The sequence below is a fragment of the Parambassis ranga genome, chromosome 1, assembly GCF_900634625.1.
Source record: "Parambassis ranga chromosome 1, fParRan2.1, whole genome shotgun sequence".
Classification (NCBI taxonomy): Eukaryota; Metazoa; Chordata; class Actinopteri; family Ambassidae; genus Parambassis; species Parambassis ranga.
The window spans coordinates 15,841,268-15,869,005 of NC_041022.1; the positions used below are offsets into that span (position 1 = coordinate 15,841,268).

General features: G+C 41.7%; 1 protein-coding gene across 3 annotated transcripts; it reads right to left on the reverse strand.

Annotated features, from left to right (window-relative positions):
• Positions 1–988: 988 nt before the first annotated feature.
• smad1 (SMAD family member 1) lies at positions 989–13,548 on the reverse strand. 3 transcript variants are annotated; one of them, XM_028404069.1, is made up of 8 exons: positions 13,403–13,513; positions 10,616–10,833; positions 7,163–7,733; positions 5,105–5,368; positions 4,896–5,012; positions 3,136–3,357; positions 2,648–2,904; positions 989–2,321 (listed from the first exon to the last, which is right to left on the reverse strand). In XM_028404069.1, exons 3-8 carry the CDS (start codon positions 7,581–7,583, stop codon positions 2,178–2,180), a joined length of 1,425 nt encoding a protein of 474 aa, XP_028259870.1. In that variant the 5' UTR covers positions 7,584–7,733; positions 10,616–10,833; positions 13,403–13,513; the 3' UTR covers positions 989–2,177. The 3 variants fall into 3 exon arrangements, with proteins under 3 accessions (XP_028259870.1, XP_028259880.1, XP_028259861.1); XM_028404079.1 differs by lacking the exon at positions 10,616–10,833 and having other exon boundaries at positions 7,184–7,733; positions 13,403–13,548; XM_028404060.1 differs by lacking the exon at positions 10,616–10,833 and having other exon boundaries at positions 13,403–13,548.
• Positions 13,549–27,738: the final 14,190 nt, after the last annotated feature.

Here is a 27,738-nt window from a genome sequence, read left to right on the forward strand (position 1 = left end):
TGTTCTAATTTTGTCTATGTTACTGGATTATGAATGCATTTTTTACAAAACTCAGGGTAGATAAACACTCAGATTTTTATAGTCTAGATATTCAGAGGCTCCGCTCCACCTGACGTGCTTGTCTGTGGAATTTGGTAGAAACATGCAAGCCCTTGGGAGGCATGAGTGCTAACCACCATGCAACCATACCACCCACGTCACATACAATCCAACCAAACCGCTGCATGCACACACACAAAGCAGTACATGCACTAATAACACACTTACAGTGACTTCTAGAAGACCTTCTTGGAAAACTCTAGCAACCGTTCCAGTGCTGTCACAATGTGCCTCATAAAACAAAGGAAAAACCCATGATTTAATGCATTTTCATACAATTTACTGGAAAATGCAATTATGCTCAACACTAGTGGAGTTGGCTTTCAGATGCACTTGTAATCGCTGTGCCTCTCTAATTGAAGGTCTTTCCACACACGCACAAAGAGCTGTGTTTGCATCACTTCAGAGGACATTACACTGGCTTCCACTTATTTCCTGAAGTCTTACCCTAACCATAAACCATGTCTACACCTTAAAATCTAATTATTTACATTATGAGGTTGTTGTTTAGTTCCCAACAGGGAGGCAGGTTTTGCAACGTGCACAGAGATTTATGTCCCCACAACACGAATAATACACACACACATACACAGCAGTCCCTGACAATACATGATGCATATTTTCTTAGCATGGGTGGCCTGTAATTTAACAGACAGGCACACAAAGACAAACATGTCGAGACAGTGGTCATGAAAGAGACAGAAAATGTTGCAAGTAAGTAAACAAATTTATTGAATCTTCCAGTAGAGACTTGATATTCATGGAATAAAACTGCTTTTCTGGGAGTTTTACTGAGCAAAAACCGAAAAGAAAGAGAAGAATAAAGAGGCAACGTGAAAGTGCGGACAAAACAACAAAAAAACATGTTCAAAAATACAAAAAGAATGTAAAGAGTGTAACAATTTAATAGCAAAGAGGACTGCTTTAAAACATGAAAGAATTGAATGGCAGAATCTAAAAAAAACAAACAAAAAAACAAAATCATACTGGGACATCAGTCACTGACGCCCTTTTCTCAGTCAACAACTAAAATTTAAATGCTCAACATTTTCCCATAACAGTCGTTAATTTGACAAGTTTTGCTCAGTCAATGTAATAAGAGAGGCGCAGTCACTGAAATATTTACGTCCTCCATATTTGACACATCTGAATCTGCTGCAGAGTGGACCAAACTAACCAGCTACCAGTCTTAAATGTGTAACGCTACACTAGCCAAACTATGCTTTGCAAAACCAGACTGCACAGCACATATTCTAATAGTGAATATATCTAAACACTATTTCTTTTTGTCTTAAAAACACAAGATGAGCAACACTTAAACTTTAGTCTTTATTGTCTGAAATGCCCTTTTAGTGCCACGCCCCACACCAAACCCTAAATGCTTAAACGCCCCTTAATTTTGCCCTTGTATATATATTTTTTTCCATGATCTGTGGTATCTTATTTTGACTTTAATAAAAAAGAACATTTAGAGAAACTTGTTTCTGAAGATGATTGTAATTTTTCAGCCATACTGGTCATCCTCCAAGTCCCTGCTAACTGTACAATTCAGAAGTACATTTCATGCCAACCTCACTGCAGTCAGACACAAAACAGCAGCCGACTGCAATTTTGGCGACCTGGAATGTCCCTTAATTATTGTAACTACACACATATATCTGGATTTTTTTTCAGGGAATATTTAGATGCAAAATAGTTATGAGTCAGAATAATAGAACAATGAAATAGAGAAGCTGTGGGAGCAGGATCAGAGAGGATACTTGCGTCATGATGAGTGTGATGGTCTGATTATTACAGTTGGTCACAAAGATCAAGTATGTTCCAGTTTCATCACGCTCAGTTTGCTTCCTCCTCTCCCAGTCTGTAAATGTGCCCAATTCAGACATCCTTCAAGTAGAGAACAAACCTGCCCATTTTAAAAGCAGGTCCCAGATCAGTTTGTGTTTCAGTCAAAACCACCATCACTTATTAACTACTGACTAAACCACGAACCAGTCTGGGACCAGCTAGCGCCTATTCTTGCTACTTAGACCAAAATGCTGGGGTATGGACAGCCGCAGGGCTGAGGACAGTGAAGCCTAGGAGACGGAGGATATAGGGTTGTGGGGGGAGCCCATCTGGGTGAGCACCTTATCCAACCACTGCAGGGGGCCATGCAGGTGGATCTCAATCCAGCAGGGTGTGCTGGTCACGTCTTGGCGGTGGTACTCTGCTCCCCAACCCTGAAATACAGGAAACACATTTAATTAAGATACAAGATCATGCAAGATGTAAAATGTTATAAAACATCATCTTCACATTTTAGTTGGACAGTAAGTGCTGAGATTTTTACAGGAGTAGTGTTTTTCTGTTTTATCTGATCAGAATATCTGTGACTGTTAGCGAACTGTTCAGCTGTGTTTATAGAGCTGTCCAGCATTTAGATGCGTGACAGTACCGTTCACTCATTTTTAAGTAAAAGGTTGTTACTCATTTAAAAAAGAAAAGAAAAATGTAAAGACGCAAAAGTGGAACAGAGGAATTTAGTTGTAAAAGAAAACCGTGTTACCTTGACAAAGCTCATGCGGATGGTGCACATCTTGGTGAGCTCGTAAACGGCCTCAAAGCCGTGGTTGACGGACTGAGCCAGCAGCTCAGCAAACTCCTGGTTGTTGAAGATCTTCAGGCTGCAGCCGCTGGGGATCTTACAAACAGTTGTGGGATGGAAGCCGTGGTGGTAGTTACAGTTGCGACTCTGGACGAAGATACTGCTGTCACTCAGACATTCTGCGTACACCTCCCCTCCCACGTAATACAGATGAACACCTAGGAGAGAGCAGGACAGTGTTAGGAGTTGTTCACCTGAATCAGGAGTGTGCTTTTTAACAACAGGCCAATCCATCAGTGTGGTCACTCTAAATCAATACACTGAAATGTTTAGTCAATTTGTTGTTATTGTTTTGTTCCACTCTAGATCCCGCTCTCTAATGGCAACAGCAATTGATTTAGTCTCATCTGCTGACAATCGGTGCATTGACAGGTTTTTGCATGCTGCACCTTTGCCGATGTGCCGCCGGGTGTTCTCAATGGTGGAGTTGCGGTTGACGTTGGAGAGCAGTCCGAGACAGAATCGGTTGCGGTTGTTGGAGGGATCTGTGAAGCCATCAACCAGCACGCTGGTGGAGGAAGCCTGGAACGCCTCTCCAACACGATTGTTGAGCTCGTAGTAAACAATGGAGCACCAGTGCTTGGGTTCCTCATAGGCCACAGGCTGCACATCTGCACAGGAAACACATTAAGAGGTCACAAGAGTGAGCTGAGCACGCTGTAGAAACAGACACAGACACATTAAAAACTCCTCTGTGCAGACACGCTGCCAGAAGCCACTGCTGCCAACTTGTTATTTTATTCAAACTGTCCCATGCAGCTCATAAGAATGATCTGAATAAACATATAGGACCCACCCCTACATTTCTATACATTTGGGCTCAGAATCAATACAGAAGCTTTCTAAAGCATGCTGACTGTCTGTGGTCTGGGGCCCAGTCTGTACTGAGCAGGCAAACAGTCAATAGAAGGGGTCTGGCTATGCTCTCTGTGCCTGGTATCTCAGGGCGGGCCAGTGCCAGCTGGCCTCACCCTCACTGAGAGAGGGAGAGAGGAATAAATCATGTTTATCTAAGCACATACTTCTCCCAAACTTCCTCTGTAGCGTGGCACTGGCCAGCAGGTGTGTTTTGTCTGTCCCCTTCCTGGAGCTGGCCTACAATAGAAACCTGCTCCTCTCTACAGGATGCAGCTTGTGGAAAAGAGCTCAAAAAACTCACCAAACTCTCATTTCCAGCAAACAAAACTTTCAATAGCTCTTCCCGCCACAGCTGTTAGCATGTGTGGGCAGAGCCTCTGAACTTTCAGTGCACCGTAAAACACGTTTAGACACAGTGGCCTATAGCCACACAAGAGGTGATAAGATCACAAAATAGCTTAATTCTGTCACATTTGTCACATTTTTCTTTGGCCATTTAAGATGAATGTAGTTAGAATTGACTTTACCTTACATCACTACTTTTACTTGTCTTGTTTCCAAATATTAGACATTTGGCAAAACTAAATGTTTATTTCATGTCATTTTTATCAGTGGTACCTACTTCATATTTAATTTGATGCATATTTTCTTCTTTTATTGCTGTCAGAAAATTAAAGCTTAAACATAAACAACTATTGAACTTTGCTTTCATTCAAACTGCTGTGGAGGACAATATATGTCCAGTGTGTGTGAGTTATAAATAAATGTAGTGCTCAGACGTGTGTCTACAGCAGTACAATCAAAAACCACACAGTCAAGGTAGCAGCAATTATTGCACCGCATTTCAGATTTGAAAGTTGGAGGTAATTAGTGAATCTTATCGTTAACGAGTTACCACCAGCAGAGATGACATAAGCCCCGGCTTTTATAGGCCCCATAAAACTGGCTTAATTTGCTGAGGCTTCCCATGGGCCCGCACCCACTGACAAAGCTCTACTGTAAATTAGCAGAACCTGCCCACACTGTTTTATCTGACAGGATATGGCACAGCAATCCCACTGCGGGGTTTCTTTCTTTTTTTGTGTTTGGCATTTGGCCACAAGAGAAAAAAAAACAGGCTTCCCAGAAGTCTTTGCACCTGCAGATCAAGGCGAGCAGGTGCAAACAGCGTTATGTATATATATCAATAAACAAGTGAACACAAGGACAAATATGTGTGTGTGTGTGTGTGTGTGTGTGTGTGTGTGTGTGTGTGTGTGTGTGTGAGTAAGATAGTAACTATTATGGTTACCTGCCCGGTTGTTGCTTTCTATGGGCAAGGGTGGAGCCAGGAGGTTGGTGTCCATTGGCTGGGGGCAATCCTGAGTCATCTGCTCCTCTGGGGGCATGTAGGCAGGAGGGGGAGTCTCTGCATCAGGAAGGAGGAAGTACAAAGTAAAATGAGCTAATGTAGAAGAAAAAGGACAAACACTCAAGAGGCCATTGTGTACCGGATCTCACCTGGCATTTGGAATGGACTGCCGGGGTCGGAGCTGGATGGTGAATGAGGAAAGGTGGCACTGCTGCCACTTCCAGGTGAGTTTGGGTAGCTGTTTCCCGGCGAATGTGAGAAAGGCATAGTGTTGGCCTGAGCAAAGGATTCTGGGAAGGTGGCATTCTGGGGCATGTGTGGCTCGTTCTGTTGAAGAGGGTTGCGGAAGCGAGGCAACATTGTATGTTTGGCGTTGAACTCGCTGTTCCGTGGTACCAAAACAGGCGGCAACACTAAACAGGAAGAGAAGAAGTAAAGTCAAATAAAACTCCTGTTCACTAAAACCACTGAGAGCTATATTTATAAAATACTGATGAATCAAGACATTGCTGTTGACAACATGAAACACAATGAATGAAGTAAAAAAATGTCTTTCGTTTTCTTTGTAACTACACCCTCAGTGATTTATACACTACAATAAACTAATGGGATTAATTGGGAACTTGATCTATCGCTTACTGTTAATTGTTTCATCATTTCAGACAGGATGTATGACTGCACACATGCAAAAAGATCCACACTGACTCAATAAGCAAGTTATTTGATTCCAAAGTAAAAAAGAAATCTCTTTCTGGCTCTGTCCTTGATTCAACATTCTGAGCGCAGATGTCGCTGCATTTTTCAAAGGTCAGCTTCCAGGCAGTTGGTCTTAGCCAGCAGTACTTGGCTCAGACTCTCAGGTTTCTGCTCTGAACAGACATTTTGAGGCAGGCCATTCTTGTGGAATTCATCACTTGGGGTAAATATCCTGACTGAGGGCTATTCAGGTGCAGTACAAACCACAAGAGATACGCTCCGCTTGTGTCTATAAATACCTGTGCAGATAAATTAAGCTGCTGCTGAAATTTTAGATGGGGCTCGCACGGCTGTCAGTATTCCTGCAGGTAGCCAAAATGTGTTGCTACAGGCCAATGCATCAATGTAGCAGTGTATTTTAAAGGTTGTATGTGGAGGAGGAGGACAGCTGTGGTATTACACGAACAGGGGAGATTGACAGGATGTGTGTGTGTTTGTAGGTTGGTGGTGGTAAAGGAGGAAAAAAAAGAGGAAGGGCAGTGTAGGGGGGTGGGTGTAGTGTAGACAGACAGGTGCTGTGGGGTTGAATCACCTTAGCCTTCTGTCTTCCACCCACTACAAAAACAAAACGTGTGCGAGGCAGGCAACAGCCCTTTCCTCCTATTGTGTGTGGGTGAGCGTCTTCCTGTTCCAACCATCCTCAGAGTAACTGTGCCTGCAGTCAAGGGTGTGTATGTGAGTACGAGAATGAGTTTGTGTGTCCTCGTTTTTTTAACATGCAAGTGAAAGAGTGTGTGCCTATGTGTGTCTACATGTGTGCAAAAAAAGAAGGGCCTGCAGTACAGAGCATGCCCAAAACAAAGCCCTCATTCTCCCTCAGATGGAATTTCCTGCTCCGTACACACATGAACAAACACACACATGCACACACTCAGCCCTTTACACACTTCGCACCCTGCACACAGCTGCTTTTATCTTGTCAGCTGACCCTCCTTTTCTGTTTAGTAAGAGGCCAAATAGTGTTTGAATTGTTTTATTTCTGTGCAGCCCAGAACTCCTAAAGGTTTTTGGAACGACCTGCCAGAGGAAATAAGGCAAGCGGGGCCACAATCAATTTGTAAAATCTGATCTAAAAAAAACTTTTTATAGAGCTTATCCTGAGTTTATTTTAGGGTGTTTAACTTGGTTTGTCAATTTTTTACAACACATTACACATTACATTGGTTTTACTAATTAGATTTAACATTCTGAATGTGAATGAACCCTCTGAACCCAAAAACCCAATGTAAGGCTAAATTAAGTCATGTGTAACACACTGTTCCATTGCAAAGAAATGATCAGACCTAAGCTTAAAACTGATATTTCATTAAAATCAACTTATTCTATGTGCCTCAGCACAACAGAGCAGCATTAATGACTGATCTGACCTCCAAGCTGTGTTTACAGAAGACAAGCAAATAAAGGGAAAATAAAACATCCAGGTATATTTAATAAAGTCAGTGTGTGAACACCTGCAACCGGAGATTCCTGACCTGGACTATCCACTCGTTTGTAGTGATACGGGTTGATACACACATCCTTCTGTTTGGAGCCAAAGGGGTACTCGCAGCATTCCAGTGGCTTCAGCTCGTGATGGGACTGCAGGTCGGGCCAACGCCACACCCGGCAGTAAATGACATGCGGCAGACCTTTCCTGTGGGACACCTGCAGCCGTCCGTCCAGCGAGCGAGGGATTGTCACACAGTTACTGGGCTGACCAGGGCAGCTGAGTGCTCGCTCCAGCTCCTCCATGGCTCCCTTCTTCTTTTTTAGTTTCTTAACCAGAGCATCCACGGCCTTTTCAGCCCATTTCTCTTCCTCATCTCCCTGCTTCCAACCCAGCAGCCTTTTGACCGCTGGACTAGTGAAGGAAAAGAGTGAGGTGACATTCATGTTGGATTAGCCGCCCTCCTCCCCTCTCCTAAAGGCAGTGTAACCTGTTAACTCTCAGAAGACAAAGAGTCAAATATTGTTTGAAAGTTTGTTTTCTGGAGTTTCAGACAGTCCTCGGCTTCCAAGATGTAGTGTCAGGTCCTCTTCTCACTAGAGGGAAAATAAAGAATCCACGTTAGTTAAAAACTCCACCATAAGGTGCAGCAATAAGTAATAATCATAAGGTTCATCTTGTATCAGTGCACCAGCAGCACTGATGCCTGACACCAGAAAGAAGCCCTTGATAAGGCTAATGATGATGTCACTGTTATAGCTGGTATGGTCATGTCAGCCATGGCTTCTGGGAAACTGGCACAGCAGATCCTCCTGTGGACATCAGCCCCAACCCGACATTCTCCAGATAGCTTCCTGGCTGTATGGCTTGTCACATTACCACCAATTACTAATGCCATTTACAGCAAAGGACTTCACATACTGTATGCATTCTGCATAACCTTTAGCAAACACTGCTGAGGAATCTGGCTTTCACCACCTGTAGTAGATATACTATTACTATAGTTATATTGCAGCTCAAATCTTCAGCTGGACTGCAATGAATGATTACATTTAATGTCAATTAATCCTCTATTAATACGTTTGATGATGTATTCTCTGCAAAGTTTCACCACCAACCAATCAACCAACAAACAAACACTGGTTTTGGGCAGGAATCTGGCAATGTGCTGGACAATAAAAAGGAAGTGCATGTAGGCCCCAGGATAGATGTGCCCATTCACTGCAGTCCCACAGGAGCAATTCAGTAGCTAGAAGGTACAGGCATTCTAGCTTTTAAAAGGGGAAACGAGCACACTGAGCACTCCCTGTTCCACCTTCTTTTCAAGTTTGGTCTGAATACAATTAGAGAGATAAAACACAGTTATGGTTTAGGTTTGGCTGTGGATAAATGTTCAGATGCAATCCCAGAAATCAAATAAACAGCATGTCAGAAATCCACCAGCATTTACCCGTACTGACTCATGGGTGAGGATGCATCACTCTCTGACAGTAAAGCCTGCAGCAGATTGGATTTCCTACGAGCAGGAACAAATACATCATTAAAACTGCTCTGTAGTTATTCCTGGCCCTTCAGATTATGGGATGAACAGCCATTTCTATCTTCGTCTGCTACAGCATGTGTGGGCTACATCATACTGGCAAACAGGGAAGTTTGATGCGAACAGGTGCTGTTTACAACATACGTGTGTGTGTGTGTGTGAAGATCTTCTACACTTAATATTGTAAACTACAGTGAGTGAAAAGCTGCAAATTGGGACTATAATTTGCCTCGCAATTTAAACAGCACCGGGTCAACTAAACAAGTGACACCGCACATACAAACGTACGAGGAAAGAAAAATGTATTTCAGCATGATATCATCTTGCTATACTCTCTGTGAAGATCTGATGAGAACACTCCACTAGAGGAGAAACAGGAAACAGGCTGTAGAGAAATATGTGTCATCACTAGCATAGCAGTGACTTCACTTCCCTGCAGGCTGTTCCACAGGTGCAGAGGGGGGAAAAAAACCTCTCACCCTGACTGTTATCTCCATTTTCCACATGTTCCATTGTAGTCACAGTGTTTAGGTGCACAGGTCAGAAAAGACTTAGGTGTGGCTTCAGAGCGAGCCAGTCACTGGAGATGCTGGGTTTCTTTGATCTTGCCTTAAAATATTATACCTCAAGTACTCATAGCAACAATTATTCTACCAAACAATTTGTTGATTCATCATAAAATGTTTGAAAAATTCATAATTACATTGTACCGATAGTGGGGTCTTTAAGACATCGTACATATTTTTTATTATTGTGTGGACTTATCATTCATTATAAAGAGAAAAGCTCCACAAATTCATCTGTTCACTTGAAAAAAAATCGACTCAGCACATCCTGACACATATAAACATGTACCTCAAAGTGTACAGTTCAAAAGGCAACAACATACTTGGGTGAGGGTCAACGCCCAGACACATAAAGAAGTGATTTTTATTCACATCCAGCCGCAGAGCTGCTTTGATGGGCTTGCAGTAACAGCCAGCACTATCAGCACAAGTTCAGGGCCTGCTGCACAAAGACAAACTTTAATCCACTTCAGATGGAAGATTCCAGAAAGCTCAGTGCAGTAACATCTGGAGCAGAACCAACAATCCCGTGCTGTCAGTCAGCTGCAGCTGGAGGCCATGTTTCTTGGATATTTTAAATCTCTGCCTGCTTGCATGACCACATGCTTGTTAAAAGTCTCTGATATGGCACCGTGTTACTTCTTTGGACAATACAAGTTTGGAGCTGTCTGTGAGACAGTCAAAATATAAAGGCGCCAATGTGCTTCACTCTTTCTATATCTATGTATAGATGAGAATGTGTGCATGACCTAACAGTCTTTTGTGCACCAACTCTAAACAATTCTCTGTCAGACAATCTGTGTAAGTAGAATTTTTTCTTGTGGAGGTTCGCATATTGTCAAATAGAAATAACTTGGATTTCAGCACAGATACTGTGTACACTAATTGTTTTAGATAGATAGTTTAGTCTGACCTGCAGTCCAAAGACCCAAATATATCCAAGCAAAGAAAGATTTTTGTACGAACACAGATAGATTCATATTTGCAGCTCTGATGGTAGGATTACAGATAATATTTGTTTGGGCTCCTTTTTCTGATGTAATGACTAACTTGGCTAAATCACCATATATTAACTAGCTACACTTCACCCCCCATGTCTAACACAGGCAATGAAAAGTCTCCAAGATGCCTGCAGTGGCCTTGGCCGTGGCGCTCTTCCCCATAAAAACTGAAACACACACCATCATTTACACAACAGCTCCATAAAAACCACTCTGACCATTTCTTACAGCCTAGTCAGAGCAATGCTCTTTCACTATTGCGTTAGCGGTAGCTTGTTATGGCCATCAGTTAGCCCACCGGACAGAAACTGAGGCTAATGGGAGCACAGAGTGGGATCATGCGACACTGACAGACAGAAGCTTTGACCCACCTGGTGCAAGCTGTTAGCCACTACACTAGCCCCATGGATCATTTTGCACTGCTCCAGTGTCTGTTAATCAATTTAGGCCTGGGCTGTGTAGGATGAGGAGGCAGTAATGATGCTCTCTGGACCCTCCCCGGGGATGCAGCATTATAAAGAAGCTACATTATTTATCAGCAGGGTCCTGGATGGGGCCTCCATTAACCCCCGCTCAATGGAGTCACTGGCTATAAACAGAGAAGTGCAGGAAGAGAGAGGGTGATAGATAAAGAGAGGAAGAAAGGGGGGGATGACGCAAAGAGAAAGAAGGGAAGAAAGTGAGAGTGATGGTGAAGCCAGAGATCTAAGACGGACTGAGTGTTTTGGAGGGAACAAGCCTGAGTACACTCATATATCTGGAACATATCTGGTCTCTTCACTGAGTACTTTATGACTGATCGCCTCTAAGTGTTGTAACAGTGACACTACAAGGATCTAAAGGATATCCTGCGCATTTATTCAACACTACATTAATGTAATGGTACTTTGATATTTTATAAATCTTCCAATTTCTTTGGTTTATAGTTGGAAATTAAATATCTTTTAACTTTTGGACTGTGCTTCAAACAAAAAAGGTCAAACAAGCTTCTTGCCGAGTTACATTATAGACAGATTCATGAACAGTGGAGATAATGAGCTCCATCTCTATTTATTTTTTTCCATTTACAAAACAAAAACAAGATTTAAATTCGTCAGGAAACAGGATACGTATACAGAACAAAATGGAAATTCTAACCTGAAATTTGATGCCAGCTTTAAATACAGGAACTTATTTCTGAAGTTTTAAAAATAGACCCCTTTTTGTGGTGAACAGCTACAAAGGCAACACATGTTTGTAAATTCTTCTGCTGCATTGTCTTTCTAATTATCAGCCAACATACACAATATATCAGCTATAACCTAACACTGGCTCACACATCAGCTCATCCTGCTCACCACTGAGGTTCATTATTCAGCCCCCATAGCCACCAAATGCAGATTTATTTTTCTCTAGTCAATACAATGGTCTATTGTAGTATTGGTAAAAGAGCAAAGCTTGAAATAACCACAGTCAGACATGAGGTGCTGCCCTCACTGACTAGACATGGCATTGACCCGAGAGGCTCTTTTAACTGACTGGGGTCAATTTTCCTCACAGCCATCAGCCACAGCTCAGACACAGTAACTACAGCACAACTGAGCTGCTTTAAACACCACACTAGTCAATCTCCAAACTGGCTTCAGCATTGTCTAGACTTTGAAGGGCTGAACTGGGATCAGATTCTTCACGTCCCCACACGGACACTGCAGACATAACAGGCAAACACATGGGTTTTCAGGCAGCTATCTCAAACATGCATGGCACTCAGTGTTGGGTTTGTGTTGTGTTAGGGTGGACACCTCACCCAGACACATGGCAGGCTGTGTTATCAACTGCACAGACACACACACGAGCAGCATGACAACTCAAGATATGTTTCTTTATCATCTAATCTGCTGATTATTTCTGCTGCACAGTTTAAAAAGCATGAAAAAGACTGTAATAAAAATGGGAATTTATTTTGCACAATTCTTGAACTAATCACCTCACTGCTGCAGCTTCTCTCAGGAGATGTTGCTCACAATCGTGAATGATGCTGGACAGTAATACTAGCCTATTCACTCAGTAAACAGATCAAAGATAGATAGATAGATAGATAGATAGATAGATAGATAGATAGATATATAGATAGATAGATAGTCATGTCACATTGTGTGTGCATTGTTACTCAAGAGGATTCAATCTCATTTTATTGGTAGCATTAAAAAGCATTGGTCTAATTCATAAATTCATAAACAGAAAATCTGTACACTTGACAATGTAGAACAATAAAACAATTGAAAGTCTGTCACGGACAAGGACAAATTCCTGTCCTTTGGGTAATCTGATATGTCATCTTCAATAATGTCAAGAGATCTAGCCTTAGCTGCTGTAGGTCTCTCCCTCCCTCCCTCTCTTTCTCTCTTATACACTCTTACTGACACAAATTCATAAACACACTAACATAACTGAAACACAAGTGCACCAGCTGAAACAGGCGCTCTGTAAGTCTGCAACCACCAGGAGACAATGCAACAACAAGAAACTGGCGGTGCTGCTGCAGGAACACATTTCTATTAATTACACACTGATAGATGCTTTGATGACATCAAACTATGATTGATTTACAACATTGTGGTATTATTCATCCACGCACATCCTCTGGTTCAACAAACCAGAACAATCAAACAAACCTGGGCCATTTTTTTCACATCACTGATCCAAATAGATGATTAATGGAGATGAAGTGTATGTCACAAGACGACCACCCATTTACCCACACCAAGCTTGTCCAACACATTCTATAGCATGGGCCCTTTTTCATGCTAAAAGGTAGTCTGGCACTTTGTTTACATTTCCATGAGTGTGCACTGGTAAATGCTTTTGAGTTAAGCAGAATAAGTCTTGTTTTAGGGTTAAAAAGCAGCACCTCCATTTGATTCAATACACAGAGAGTCTGCTTATATTATTATACCTTTACTAAAATAGCACTCGGGTGGCTAAATTCACAACTTCAGTCTGACACTGTGAGGAAAAGGAAGAAAAAAAAAGTTTGAAGCTGCCAGATGACACACTCCTGAGCTGATAACCGTACACAGCTACGACCCTACAAACCAAGCCATGCACACTGTAACACAAGAACAACACAAAGAGTTTTCATTTAGCATGTTAAGACGGACAACAAAAGTTTACAGTACCTTTTCTTCCTGTGCTGCCTGTGTCTGCGGCTCCTCCTGTGTGCTCTCTCTGCCTCACTTAGGTCTGCTCGGCCTGGCGTCAGTGAGTCGCGGAGCCGCCTCACCCTCCGCTGAGCGCCAGTATCACGCCGCGGGATGCAGCCCCCGACAACAAGACCTACTTTTTACACATCCAACATCTTCATTCACTTGTGTGGAAATGGATTATGTAAGTGTGAAACAATGCGGGGTTTCTCGCTAATTCAAATAGGTTCTCAGCAGAGAAGCGTTTTCAGTTTGTGTGAAAGGAAGCGAGATGTGAAAAGGCACACCCCCCTGAACATGTGGATTATTTCCCCCTTTTTAAGCTTGTATGGCAACCCAGATCTCATCTGATCTTTAACATAAAAGATATCATTCTAAAATGTTAGGCTACTTAAAGGCTAAATGCACATCAGGCTAAGGCTTTGAGTAGTTTTAAATGACACACAGGTATCTCATCAATAGTGAACTCTTGAACCACACCATGTTAAGCCTCAGTTCTCCGTCTTGCTTTGATTGTGAAATGATAAGCACTGTTCTGTCAGGAGAACAAAAGTGTCCAAAGAGCAGGGTATAAGCACACAAGCATGCTTCCACACGCCGGTGTCTCAGCTCCTCAGACCTGATGCAGGCTTTCTTCCCCTCTGCATAATGTTGCAATGTCAAGAGCAAAAACTTCTAACAGTTTTTTTTCAATCCATCTCATTAATATTGCATGATAATGCATGAAAATAGCCTTCAAGGCAGGACAGCAGCCGCAGAGGACTTGGAAGTGTCATTTCTTCTGGTGGGATAAATCAGTCCATACACGTGTGTGAGAAATATTCCTAATACAAGTTCAGGTTGGCTTAAACTGCAGAAACTATTAGATAAAAGCAGATTTTATCAGAGGCAGAGAAGCAAATTTCCTGTTGATAACTAAACTGATGACTATCTTGCAGATAAGAGTACATAGATACATAAAGCTCTAAAAATACCACAAATTATTCAAAACTATAATAATAAGTTTACAGATCTAATCACTATTTTATATTCAGTAGTAATTTGCTCAGACTGACTCTTCATAATCAGTCTTTACACTGAAACAAATGACAGAAATCTTTAACAAAACCGCCTAATGTGAAATATACTAAATAACTGTACCGTCTGTATTTCATTAGTCAAGTTCAGGGTTGCCGCGGTGAGAAGGGACTAGATTATCTTGAATCTCGCGGAGGGAAACGTTCTGAGCGGAGGAGGCTCCCGGCGCAGGTGACGTCACGGCGCTGGCGACAGAATGTCTGAGTGAGGCGGGAGCGAGCTGCACGTGAATAAATCTGGGAAAACAGTGCGAGAAGGGGGGAGGGAGGGGCGGCAGCTATGATGATGATGATGGTGATGATGATGAGTAGGGATAGGGAGTATAGGGAAGAAGGATCCCTTAAACTTTATGCTACACACACACACACAGCTGCACATTCATTAGACCAAAGTTACAGTTATATAGAGGAGCAAACAGACTGGATCAGGCTCAGTCTGATCAACTTGTATGGATTATAATCCAGTATTTCCTTGCAGGAACACCCTGGTATAGAGTAGACCTACCTCACTACATGTTGTGGTACAGATTGCTTCTGTCCCTGCAGAAATGTAACTACATCTGTTGTCATCCATAAAAGCTCAGCTCATAACATATCATGCATTTCTCTAAGGTGCTCAATGGGCTTATATGAAGTGGTTGAATTTAGTGATAAAAACGCTCCATTGCAACTTAAAAACTGCATTATTACTAAATGTGTGATCTGTGTTTGTATGCATTTAGAAGTGAGAGCCACAAAACAAAACAGCTACAGCAAGGACAACCAATCTGTATAAACATGTTCATGTACTTCTGGTCATTTTTATAAAACAATTCAGTTTTATTTTGTGTAAACTTTAGGTCTTATTCACACTAAGGACAGGCTTGTGGAGGAAATAATCATACACATTGATTGACATCATATGCATTAATCTAAAAACTACTGGACTCCACCTGCAAAATACTAATCCATTTTAACAGGCTAACTAAACCCCCACATTCACAGAAAAATCGTAGTGCCACCATTAAGCGGTATCTCGATACAGGTACTGTAAGAATGGTTAAAGTAAATTTGTTGCCACTGACCCTTAAAGCTCCACTTTCCTGAACTTATCTCAGATCCACTACAAGAGGCAGAAACAGGATCTTACAGATGCTAAAAAGATTTGTTGGTAAATGTGATTACTTGGATGCAGAGTGTCGCCTGGGCTCTCTTTATGCAGCAGGCCAAACGCAAATATTTGCATTTCTGACCTGGATAACACAACACAAATTACATTTTACATCACAGAAATTCAATCAAGCTGTTGCACAGGTTGAGATTATGTGACCAATAAAAATGAAGATTGATTACTGCTTTTTATTTACCTTGCTTTTGTACTTACTGTTGCAGCCGCTGCAGAGGAACTCCCCATGTATTTATGCAGATCATCCTTTGTCCTTTTAATGACAATGACAGTTGATACTGTAATGGTTACAGCTCCCTTTCATTATTCTCATGGAATATACAGCACTCATGCATGCTGCACACACAGCTGTTGTTTCCTGTCCAATTCTTAGAACTCAATGTGGATTCGATTAGATGACAATCGTCATTGTTGAGCCATCACACAGAAGGACACAAGCCGCTGATGGAGAAGAGAAAAACACGGGCTTCAGCTGCTTCCCATCTCTCTCTGCTGTGTTCCAGTGTATTGCTTGTATACAGAGGTTTGCAGATGTTTGACTGCCCGTCAGTAAAATTTGTGCAACTTGTAAATGTTGTAAGTGTTTTATATGATGTTCCTTTTGCTTTTTCGGGCCGGTCCGTGTCAAGTGCCACACATGAAGCTGATCGACGGGCAGTAAATGACACCATTAGATCATATCAGTCCATCTTTTTCAATCAGGGAGTCGTGTCACAGAAGAGAAACCTCTGGAGATCCCAAACCACCTATTTCTATGGAAGTCCTAAAGTCCAATGCAGAAATCATAATCACTTAGGAGAGGTGGAAGGAAACTAAAAGAGGAGCTTAGGCTCTCAAAATACCTCTCTGTTACTTCAGTCCAAAACAGGACAGGAACTACAAGGCCAGCATGCTCCTCTCCAGAATGTGTAGACAGGACATTAACATATGAACCACTTAGTAGTAGTAATCTCTGTTAGGTCAGGGTTCACACAGAGCCGGAGCCATTTAGAACTCTTGGAGAGCTGCCTGTCTCTAACCAGACGGAGGAACAGTGGACTCGTGGGTTAGGATTGATTACAACATCAGCTCCATAGACTTCCATGAATTTGAGCAGGGTTGAAATTCTTAACGATGACTGACACATGTGTGTAGATGACACTCTCTCACATATGCAATTCATTTTGCCATCCGCAAGCTGTTGGCAGGCCCATCAAATTTTTTGAAGCAATGCACGGCATGACAGCAGTGCATCAGGCCAGCTCACATTTCAAACGGGTGGCTCATTTGGCACGGCTTTTTGCAAGTCCTTCTAGAAATAATGTCTAGGGTGGTAATATTTGAATGCTGTCTCCAGGGGCTCTTGGTTTACCTCCCCTACCTTCACTGCACAGAGACAGAGGATGCACCAATCAGAGGGTGGCACTACCTGCAGCCCTGTTAGCACTCCTCCTTTGCATTTTATGTCCATTTACACATATTGAGGTTAATTTATAAGCATGTCTGGCACACTAACATGTGTCCTAGTCAGGTCTTCTCACCAGACAATGCAGTATGTCTGATCTGAACTCACTGTGTAAATCGACACGGTGTCTGCAACCCCCACACTCACACACACACCCTAACCTTAACCCACGACAAAGAGATTCCCGGGCTCAGTGCAGAGGGTGGTCTGCACTGGTGTATTGAGTAGAAATGTCTGACAGCAGCTGTCACAGTCACTTGTTAGTTGGGACAGTTAACCCTAGATAGCACAGTTGTCCCAATTTAAAAGCCGAACTTCATCCAACTGCTGACACAAGTTTATTTGGGGCTGGGCACATGGTGGTGCACCTGTATCCAAAGACAGCTGCCCCTCACCATACAGGTGCACTCCACCTCCACTATCTCTTTGTGTCTCTTTGTGCCTTTGTGTGTGTTTTATGGTATAACCTGAGCTGGTTTCTGACCAATGACATTTCAGTGAAGAGAACTTTATGACAAAAAGTTGCTTGCTGAGCAAAGGCTTGCCAGTACCTGCTGAGTTAGCACATATCTATCTATCTATCTATCTATCTATCTATCTATCTATCTATCTATCTATCTATCTATCTATCTATCTATCTATCTATCTATCTATCTATCTATCTATCTATCTATCTATCTATCTATCTATCTATCTATCTATCTATCTATCTATCTATCTATCTATCTATCAAAAAGTGCAGCCATACAGTAAGGTTTTTTCAGGAAGGTATTGTTCTGGACAGGAAACACTCCTTAAAACTGCAACTTGTCATTTTCACTTCAGTTTTTGTACAAGTTAGGTCGCACTGTATTTACCTACGATCTCCAGTGGCTCTGCTGTTTCCTCATTGCCGGTTTTAGGCTAAGATAACCTAATTAGCCTCTATCTACAGTATAAATACTGTCCCACAAATATGAGTGTGAGAGAGAGTATTGATCTTGAGCAATCACTTCGTTATATTTTTACGTTACATCACATGTCAATAACTAATAAACAGCAGCAGGTCAGCCTGCATGATAACACTGCTAATAACATCCCACTTTTATGCACATGTTAGATGTTATGATGATGTTATTTAATGGTGATCTGTTTCTGACACACAACATGACATGAATTCTAACCATTATGTACAGGAATTATATAAAATAGCCCAAACCATTCTAACTTGACCAAAAGGTGCCTTATTGCTATTGTTCTTTATTGAAAATGTTCAGGTCCATACACCAAGTTTTCTCTCCACTACATTTTATAGTATTTATGTGAAGCCTTCAGATCAATACTCAACTTTTGACATAAGTCACATGCAGCTCTGAACAATGTCAGGGTCAAAAATTCATTTACAACATAGCAGTCAATTGTTACTTAAATTCACTCACTTTATTAGACTTGGCTGCACACAAATCTTTAACTGGTTTTCTATTTCAATAATGATTAATTTCAATCTAATCCCTACATCAAACCTCTCTCTAGTCTTGCATCAGATCGACCCTGATTCTTCCTAACCAGATCATCAAGCAGATGTTCCCTGTGTACACCCAGGCTGAGGTCATACCTCAGGAGAGGAGGAGGTCTGTACATCTGGAGCTGGCTGAACCATTGTAAGCGATAGCCATCATGACATCACCTCTTCCTGGTTTGGCCTCCAAAGACAGATCTGCTGGGCAAAAATAAACCGCTCCTCAAAACAAAGCTTGATGACTGATTGTTCACAGCAGGAATGATTACTGCTGTGGAAAAAAAAAAAAAACGCAAGGACACATGCGGTCAAATGTCACAGAGTAAAGAGAAGAGCTGTGGATTGATAATCAGATTCTGGTAAATCAATTTATGCCAAATGGATGATATCTGGAACGCAAATTGTATTGAACGTGCCTGACAAAGGCTTTGGCTCTTATGTTGCATGTGCAGCTCCTGATATCGTATCAATGGATATTTCCAATTTATCAATTTCAACATTTATTTGTCAAAATTGGAAAATGAGACTGTTTTTCTTTACTTCTTGTTTTGTGTGTAGTTCTGTTGCCATCAGTGCGTCTACTTTGGTGCAGGCTGGACACAAAATAATAGCACATCATATAAATTGTTACATTATAAGTGTGTCTACAGTTTAAAAACTCAACAAATGAACGTCAGCATCAACATGGTCAACAGGAGATTTCATTCCTCATTTGCACTCTGGGACAGAAACTGTAACCAGACACTGAGATGATGTCACCAATCTTTAATTGATCCCTGTGGTTACAGCTGTCATGTGACCAGGACAGATGTGTATGTCAGCATTTAATGGGAACAGGAGGCTGGAGGGTTGATGTCTTTTGTTTGGACCTGAGTCCTTTGAAGAAACAAACTCACTCAACAGTTCAACATTATTAGATGATCCACGTTTTATGTTCAGTCCTGAATAAACTCTCCGGTCCTCTAGTGTGGTGTCATGTGTTCAGCTGGCTAAGTGCACCACCCATCACCTCTCCCCACCCTCTCCATCCTGGCATTTACAGGAGGACATCACTACAACAGTTCTTGACACTCAGATTCTAACAAACGATGGACACAACACAGCAGCATCAGCATGTCCTTATATCAAGTGTTCATCAAATTCTTTATACACACGGTATAGTTCTTTCTTTTTCTCTCTGGTTCACTTTAAGATGAATATATATTTTTATATATTTTTGTACCTCACAGTTCTGCAGTTCTATATCTGTCCATCTATTTTGACCCACTTCACTTCATGTAACCCAGTAAGAATAGGGGATTAATACTCCCAAACCACCCATATAGAGCTGTAGATTTGATTTTTGGCATATATTTACCAACTTGTTCAGTGAACCACATCACTGTTGAAAAAAATCAATACATACATTCTCTTAACAGCTTCTTTGATAAATTCATATTTTTTCTGGCATAAAAATAGCTTCAGTTTTATTCATACAGAAATATGTAGATATCACTTAAACAAAGAGATGTCCACTGAGGCAGAACAGCAGTTAAAAAGCAGGTTCTAAGCACCACCTAGTGGTGGAAAACTAGGACATTTTACGCCATTGACACATAAAGGAAGCTGATGTTTGCAAAAACATTCACAATTCACCTGTTGTTTACACCCATTAGATTTTAAAACAATAGCCTGTATTCTATTAATGTCCATGCATTTATGTATTTGGCCTTTTTATTAACCAGGTTAAAAACTCATTCAGATTAAAGATTCTCCTCTCTCTTCTTTTTGGTGAACTGGCCAAGAGGCCGCAGCAGAATCATTTAACAACAACAACATTGATTTAAGAGTTCAGAGAGACCTGCTCTCCAACACACAGCTCGTTCTGAAGCTGTAAATGAGGTCTGTCAGTTGTCTAAGATGGGCAAAAAGTCACAGCATGCATGTGCTTATAAAGACCTGCCAAATGACAACATTTGGACAGTGGACAGATGGAAGGCACATGCAGTCAATATATTCTGAGCTCCAAGCAACGTGCTGAGAGTCTCTTTAGGGATCATCTACATTTCTTGAGATGATTGATGACATCTGTAGGAAAACAATTTTATGAAACCAAAAATGTAGACATTCCAGCCTCTACTAAAGCAAACAGCATCTGCATGAAGAGGTCTGACAGTCAGTCAGAAATAGATCTTATGTGCAAGGACACACAAAGTGAAAGATGTTTATTTTTAGGAGAATGGAAGAATCAAATGTATCTATTAAAATACACACCCAGATTAGATGTTAATCTGACAGTTTAATGATTCCACATGTTGAAATTTGTTGTTGTTCATGTTTGGCATGAACAAAAGTGCTTATTACAAAATGTGCAGTTATAGCTTTAGATTAAAAAATGTGTTGTTACTGCACACAATAATATCTACCAGCCATTTGCATTATTTTACAATCATGTCTATGTACACAACAACATTAAGGTCTGAAATAGTAATGCACGGCACACGTGTGTCTTATTTTTTTTCATTTGGTGGCAGATCTCTCTGCACATCTTCAGGTCATCCATGAGATGTCAGTGTTGCGCTACAAAAAGCTCGGGTGCCCTCACACAGATGACTGAATGGCGCCTTTGAGAAACTCCTGGCAGCGGTTGGCGCCCAGCTAAACACAAGTACATTTGGATGGAAAATCAGACTGTAAGATTCAAACATACCACGTCAAATTATTTAAACTTTTCCGTCAAAATACACTAATTTTTTTTTGAAAACCTTTTTTAAACTGAATAGGGGTTTGCCAGTGATTCATGGAGGCCAGTGTTGATTTCTACAGTGCCAAAATAGACAGAGCAAAGCCTAAAGTAAAACAATATCTCAACCGATCGTTTATAACATCCCAGCGATGGAGGGATACACTGCCAGCAGCGGTTGCGGTGCGGTCAGGTTGAGGTGAGGTTTTGGGGTTTGTCGGTTCCTCCTCAAATTTAGCTTAAGTGGACACTGAGGTTTGGTTTGGTCTCGTTTGTGTGGCTTTAGAAATGGAGCTGGAAGTGGGGAAGCTTCATGAGCAACACACTGCTCCTTTAAATTGTGTAAAGAAGGACGGGGATGAAATTAACCACAGAACAACACATGTGTGTGTTTAAATGTGTAAACATGCTGTTGCATGCTTTGGTTCTGCCTGTCACAAGTGTTAAACTGGACATCAAATCAAGTGTGTAAACATGCAATATGAGCGCTACAGAAATAAAACCATTTCCATCCATTGAAGTTTGAAGCAGGACACACTGTTTTCATTTCTCAGTTCCACACTGAAGATTTAGAGCGTGTCCCCGTGGGCAGGGTGGAGTGGTGGCAAGTCACAATGAATGGGAAGGTATTACACAGCATGACTACAGTCCATCTGTGTCTATGTTCCCCAGCTACTGCCCTTGTGAGATCACCGGCCACTGACAGGGAATTGGCTGCAGTCTGCTCTCACTGAGTGATTCCCTGGTGGGACAACCTGCCAAGCAGCCAGCCTGCCAACAACCCTCTCATTTCTCCACAGAGTGGTCACTGCCAGCACTGCGAGTCTGGGTGGGTGCCACCCAGTGCTTCCTTAGCTGCCCCAGACACCTGAACTAGCAGAAGAGTAGAGAAGAAACACAGAGAGAGAGAGAGGAAAGGGTGAAAACTAGGTTTAATTGCCAGCAAACAGCCACTGCAGCTGTTGTGGCATTTTTCACAACGATTCCAGTGTTCGGGCTTCCAGTACAGCAAAATTAAAACTGTGCCCATCCCCTCTTCTTGCCAGAACTTTCCTTACACACATAGTGGATACTGTATGCTAACATGCATCCAGATGTACACGTGACAGCCCTCACAGCATGTGCCTATAACAACAAAAACCGACCTAAATCACCTAAATAAACTGATTTGTCTGTCCTCAGTTTGCCGCTGGATGTGTAACACACTGACTGTTTACCTTTTTTTCTATTGCCTGACCTGTGACTGCCTGACTTGTGACTGAGCAAAACTGTGAAACATGTCTGAAAACAAAAACCTGAAAACAGCTACAATGCTGAGACAAACTGCAGCTATGGATCCCTCTGGTTTGTTACTGCAACATGAAGTCATCTTAAAACTATGCTGATCTTTTTATTTTCCACAGCATGATGACTAAAAACCAGAAAACAATAATATTAGAAACTATTCCTTGAAACTATTTCTTGAAAAACATGTAATGGGAGCAGCAAACAGGCAAAGCTCTATGGCATAAGCATAACAACAATGTAAATCTGCACTTCAGTTGTTTGTTTAGTTGACCAACTGAACACTGGAACTACAATTTTAGATTGCAGACCTACAAATGTTATCGCTGTACATTTGGTTTTAAGAGGGTAACTACTACAACTAGAACATTCTTCAGTGGCCTCGTCTTTTAGACAGACATGTTGTTTTTTGAGATATATTGCTCTTTTTAGAGGCCTAAGAGAAGAGAATCCTTTGGTCCTGACCATTTCCTCTCACCTTCTACAGTGTGGGCATTCCAATATAGATTAGCTGGAAATCTTTCCTGTTCTACTGAGGATAATCCCTCCGAACAAGGCCCTCATATTAAGAATGATTTAGGCACAGTGAATTCCGGTCAGGTCAAGTCTCTGCTTTCATGTTATGATGTGGCTGTTGCAGTTGTTACATGAACCTTGTAGAGAGAATACGAGCAGACAGAAGAAAGAGAAAAAAGGAAAAGGAGGGCTTTATTTCTTATTGTTCATACAGAGTTCAAAGTTGTCATGTGGATTAGAAACATGAATTAAGGTCACTGATACACTGCAGCTCTGTCCATGTGTGTGTGTGTGAAGGGTGTCTGGGAGTTAACTTTTAAAATGTTTGAGCACACGCACAGGCATACCCACCACATAGCAGAACTTTCATCAGGTCTGTGTTAGCATGAATTATAAGTCACACAGAACACAGGCCGACTCACATAATGTGATTTAAAAGTGACTGAGAGGACAGCGCTGCCTTTAAGATAACACAAAGTTTTAATTATATCCACAGATAGAGAGGCTATAGTGGGTTAGTAAAGCTGCTGTGATGTGGTTCTATTTTCATTTAGTTCAGCTCTTTTTTGCAGTGTGTAAAACTGCCGCAGATTTTGTAGGCAGAGGCGAGCACGAGAAAATGTCCTCCTAACAAGATTTATAATTTTACGCTAAGGGTTCAAACTTTGGCTCGTTCCTATGACTGGGACTGGTCGGCATTTAGAATGTTTAATTCATTCATGGAAACTCTGCACTGTGTTCTTCCTTATAGTGACTGTGTGTGTGTCACAGTAGAGATGGGTCCAATAGGAACATAATACAAGAATTAGCTGTGGAAAAGCCTCCACTGATGGAGAAAACACTGCCTTATTTCAAACTAAAGTGAAAAGGACAGTATGGGGAAGACAGGGGTTTTAGTGGTTTTACAGTTCAGTGGCGGTGTTTGAAAGCACGCTCTTTTCAGCAACGTGGGTGGCACGCTTGCTCATAGCATCTCTGCTAATGTATTGTCCTTGGCTCTATGCACTTGTCAGCATCATTGCTCACTTTCTCAGGATAAATGTTGATTTTGCTTTATGGAAGGTATAAGCCCGAGCAGCGACGCTTTGATTCCTGAAATTGCCATGGCCTCGGGTGTGAGAGTTTGTGTCACTGCAGACGTCCATATTCCTCTGACATGTTTATTGTTTTCTTTTATTCTGCGGAGGTCACTCTGTCCTGGCTGTTCCTATGTTGCTACTCCTCCATGCAAAATCTTGTGTGTCATGTAAACAGAGGACCAGAACATAACAAGCAGAAAAGGGAAAATTTCCACCCAGGCGTCATCCTTCTTCTTCTTTTTTCTTTTTTTTTCTCCCTCAGCCCCTTTCAGTGTACCCACCACTTGTTGTCCTTTATTTGTAGCCTAAGTGCTTTGGCATTAAATCTTATTATTTTTTGGTAAATAAACCAGTTTCTGGTAGGAATTACACACAACTTGGTGTGAGGTCCTTTTCAGAAAAGGGGCCTGGATCCTTTTATCTAAAATGTTTTCTATTTCTGCTTTTGTAAGACACTTTTGACTGCTTTGAAAGAGAGAAACCAGGTTTTTCTTGCGTTTCTGGGGGTGAGGTTGGGGATTTTTCTCAGCATTGTGGTGAGATTTATTCTAAGAGGCTGCATTTTTTCCTGATTTCCCTCTTTGTTCTTTGTAAGTAGTTCCAGGTCCCCCCTCACTCTCTCTCTCTCTCTCACACACACACACACACACACAAGGCTCTGTGATTTTGCACATGGTTGTGTGTGTGAAAAGCACATGTGTGAATGTGTGCGTGTGAGGCGGGGACTTGGTGTGACACCTGCTGTTGGGATGAATGGGGTCAGTGGTAGGGCCCTTCAGCAGGCAGCAGCTGCTTGTTCTCACTACAAACCCAACTCCCTCAGCGCATCAAAGCCTCCACAACTATAACTAAGGGCCCTGACACAACACATAGTGCCCCCTACCACCATCTCCTGTCATTACACTTATTATCTCCAAGTATGCCACTCTCTCCCAGGGTCACGATCTTAATCGTTCGGAAGGAAACTTGAAATTGACCTGAGGAAAACATCAAAAACAAACTTTCAATTTCCATTCTTGCGTGCTCTGGACGCAGGAAGAGGTTTCCAGACAGCTGCTGACAGACAAGGATTCTTGGTATTTGGTTGGTCTGACCTGTCTATGCTCTCTTGCTGTGTGGTAGTCTGCCCTGCGTGTGACTTAGTAGGTCTGAAAACATTCCCTGTGGCATAACAGAGGGAGAGGGCAGAAGATAATCTGGGAGGTATGAAAGCAGCAGTCTGCGTTTAAGCAGTGTCTCAAAGTGCACACTGACTGACAATGTCACATTTAAACCATCTGTTTTCATAGATATTGGATTGAAAGTAGATATATTGCTGAGTTACGTTGCAGTTTGTTTCACCAGCATTGTTTTGTGTGAAGCCGTCTTTCCTAATCTATCCACCAGAGGGCAGCCTTTTATTAACAAATACTTAAGTCTCACAAAACTGTATGAGAACAAAAAAGGAAACTTTAGTAAATTTGTAATGATGCACAGGCAATTTATTTCTGCATATTTTCTTTTACCATTTGTTGGTCAAAGCACATCACCAATGCAATAACAGAAGCGGTGTTTCTGAAAACCTCCTGTCATCCATGCAAGCTAAGGATTCCAGGAGTCAGTGGTTTCTTTAACATAACAGGCAACCAGTGAAGCTTGGTCATACTCCATTTTTTCAGTGAGGAGAAATAACAACATCATGTCGCACTTAATTCCTTAAAAAATGTTTATGTTGATTGTCCCATTTGGTAAGAATTAAGATGAAGGCCGTACAGGTTTGGTTCTTTTGGAGAGTTTGTAGTTGAAGTACATGGCAGCCTTGGACTGTGGGGCTCTCCTGGGCCAGCAGGTGTGTCCGTTGCCGAAGTAGTCCTCCAAACACTGACAGGTGTAGGAACCATCTGTGTTGATGCACCGGGCATGGCGGCTGCACCGGTGAGATCCGGTTAAACATTCATCCTTATCTTTGGAGAAAGGAGAGAAGATGCCAGATTTGTTCTTAATATATTCAATTGTACAGTAAAGGCTTGTGCGGCTGCTTCAAACCTGCACATGAGATAATTTTTGCAGTTCTCATCACACGGATGAAAACAAAAACAGCTTGTGGGTGAGCACCACAGCTGAGTGGGTGAGCTATAAACATGGTCTCCGGATTCTAGTGCTGCCAAGACACATCTTCACATGATCTGTCTTTTGCCAATTAACACAGATGAGGGGAACATGTGGGGATGAGTGTTGGGGATGTGCTTTGTTGTTAACCAGGCTGACACAGATCTGAATGTATTTTTATAAAATCCTGGTTAGATTCTGGCGAGGAGCTGTCTCTACTGTCAAATTATGTAAAAAAAAAAAAAAAAAAAACACCAAAAGAAATTCTGAATATTCAAATACATAAATGCACCACAATATTTTGAAAACCATGTGATCATCTGCTTAACAAGACCCAAAACATACATCATACACAACACACATCAACCTTGTTAAAAAGAAGAAGAGTATTTTACCTCGACATGCCACCGAGCCTTGCAGTGTCCCCATCACAAAGCCATCTTGGCACAAACACACAAAGCTTCCAAATGTGTTCTTGCAGGTCCGCCGTGGTGGACACACATCAGCATCCTTCTGACACTCGTCCACATCTGCAAGACAACACAAACAAGTGTCCCAAGCAGCACCTTTGTCAGATTTCATTGCACAACTGTGCCCCACACTTGTCAACACAACCCATCACCTTTTTTAAAACACGGATGCTTCACATTTCAAGGACAAGGTGCTCAAATGTTTCACGTCTCAAAACAGTAATTACCTCCTAAAAGACACAAATAAGTACCTTGACCTTGCAAATACCGCTTTGTACCAAGCCTTTGAAAACCGAGGACACAAAGACACAAATGTTTCACTTTAGGTGAGGAACATGAAGTCTTCATGGGATCTTATCAACTACATTAGAAGAATTGACATACAGATCATAACAGTATGAAGTCTAAGGAAAGGAGCTTAAACCCCTGATTGAACTGGCTGAAATGATCTTTTAGCTTACATTAAATGATATGCTACATGCAAAGTTTATCCTAATGTCTGCACAAACTCAAAAACCCAAACTTTTTTGCTGCATAGTGTCCCCTGCTTTAAATACATCTGCACATTAGAGAACAGACATCTGTAATTTCTCTCTCCAGCTTGGACATTAGATAGTTCCCACCAGAGGCATATTCCGTCAGTGTGAGAATGCCTCCTTAACAGCTGTGAGAGAGGCTCGCTTCATTACAGGACAGGGGCCGTCTGATGCTCAGCTTCTGAGGGCGAGTCATAAAGCGGTTTGACACTGAGGAGAGAGTCCAGGCTGTGTTTTACTTTACATCAGGTAATTAAAGGCTTAAAAGCTTTTAACAGTGGCCGCTAACTTAGCTGCATGTAACTGACATAATGAGCATGAGTTCATGTGCTTTACCTGCTTTATATTTTACTCATTTAAATGTGTTGGAAAACAGGAGAATGCTCAATGGAAACAAGTGACAATGTGACACCAGCTACCTTAAACCTAAAAAA

Bases quoted from the DNA above. Each gene is read 5' to 3' on its own strand.
- smad1 (XM_028404060.1), bottom strand. From the start codon at position 7,583: ATGAATGTCACCTCACTCTTTTCCTTCACTAGTCCAGCGGTCAAAAGG. The intron at 5,369-7,162 runs GTGTTCACACAC...CTTCCTGTTTAG, and splicing joins TCAGGAATCTCCGGTTGCAG to TGTTGCCGCCTGTTTTGGTA. The intron at 2,905-3,135 runs GTGCAGCATGCA...GCTCTCTCCTAG, and splicing joins CCGGCGGCACATCGGCAAAG to GTGTTCATCTGTATTACGTG.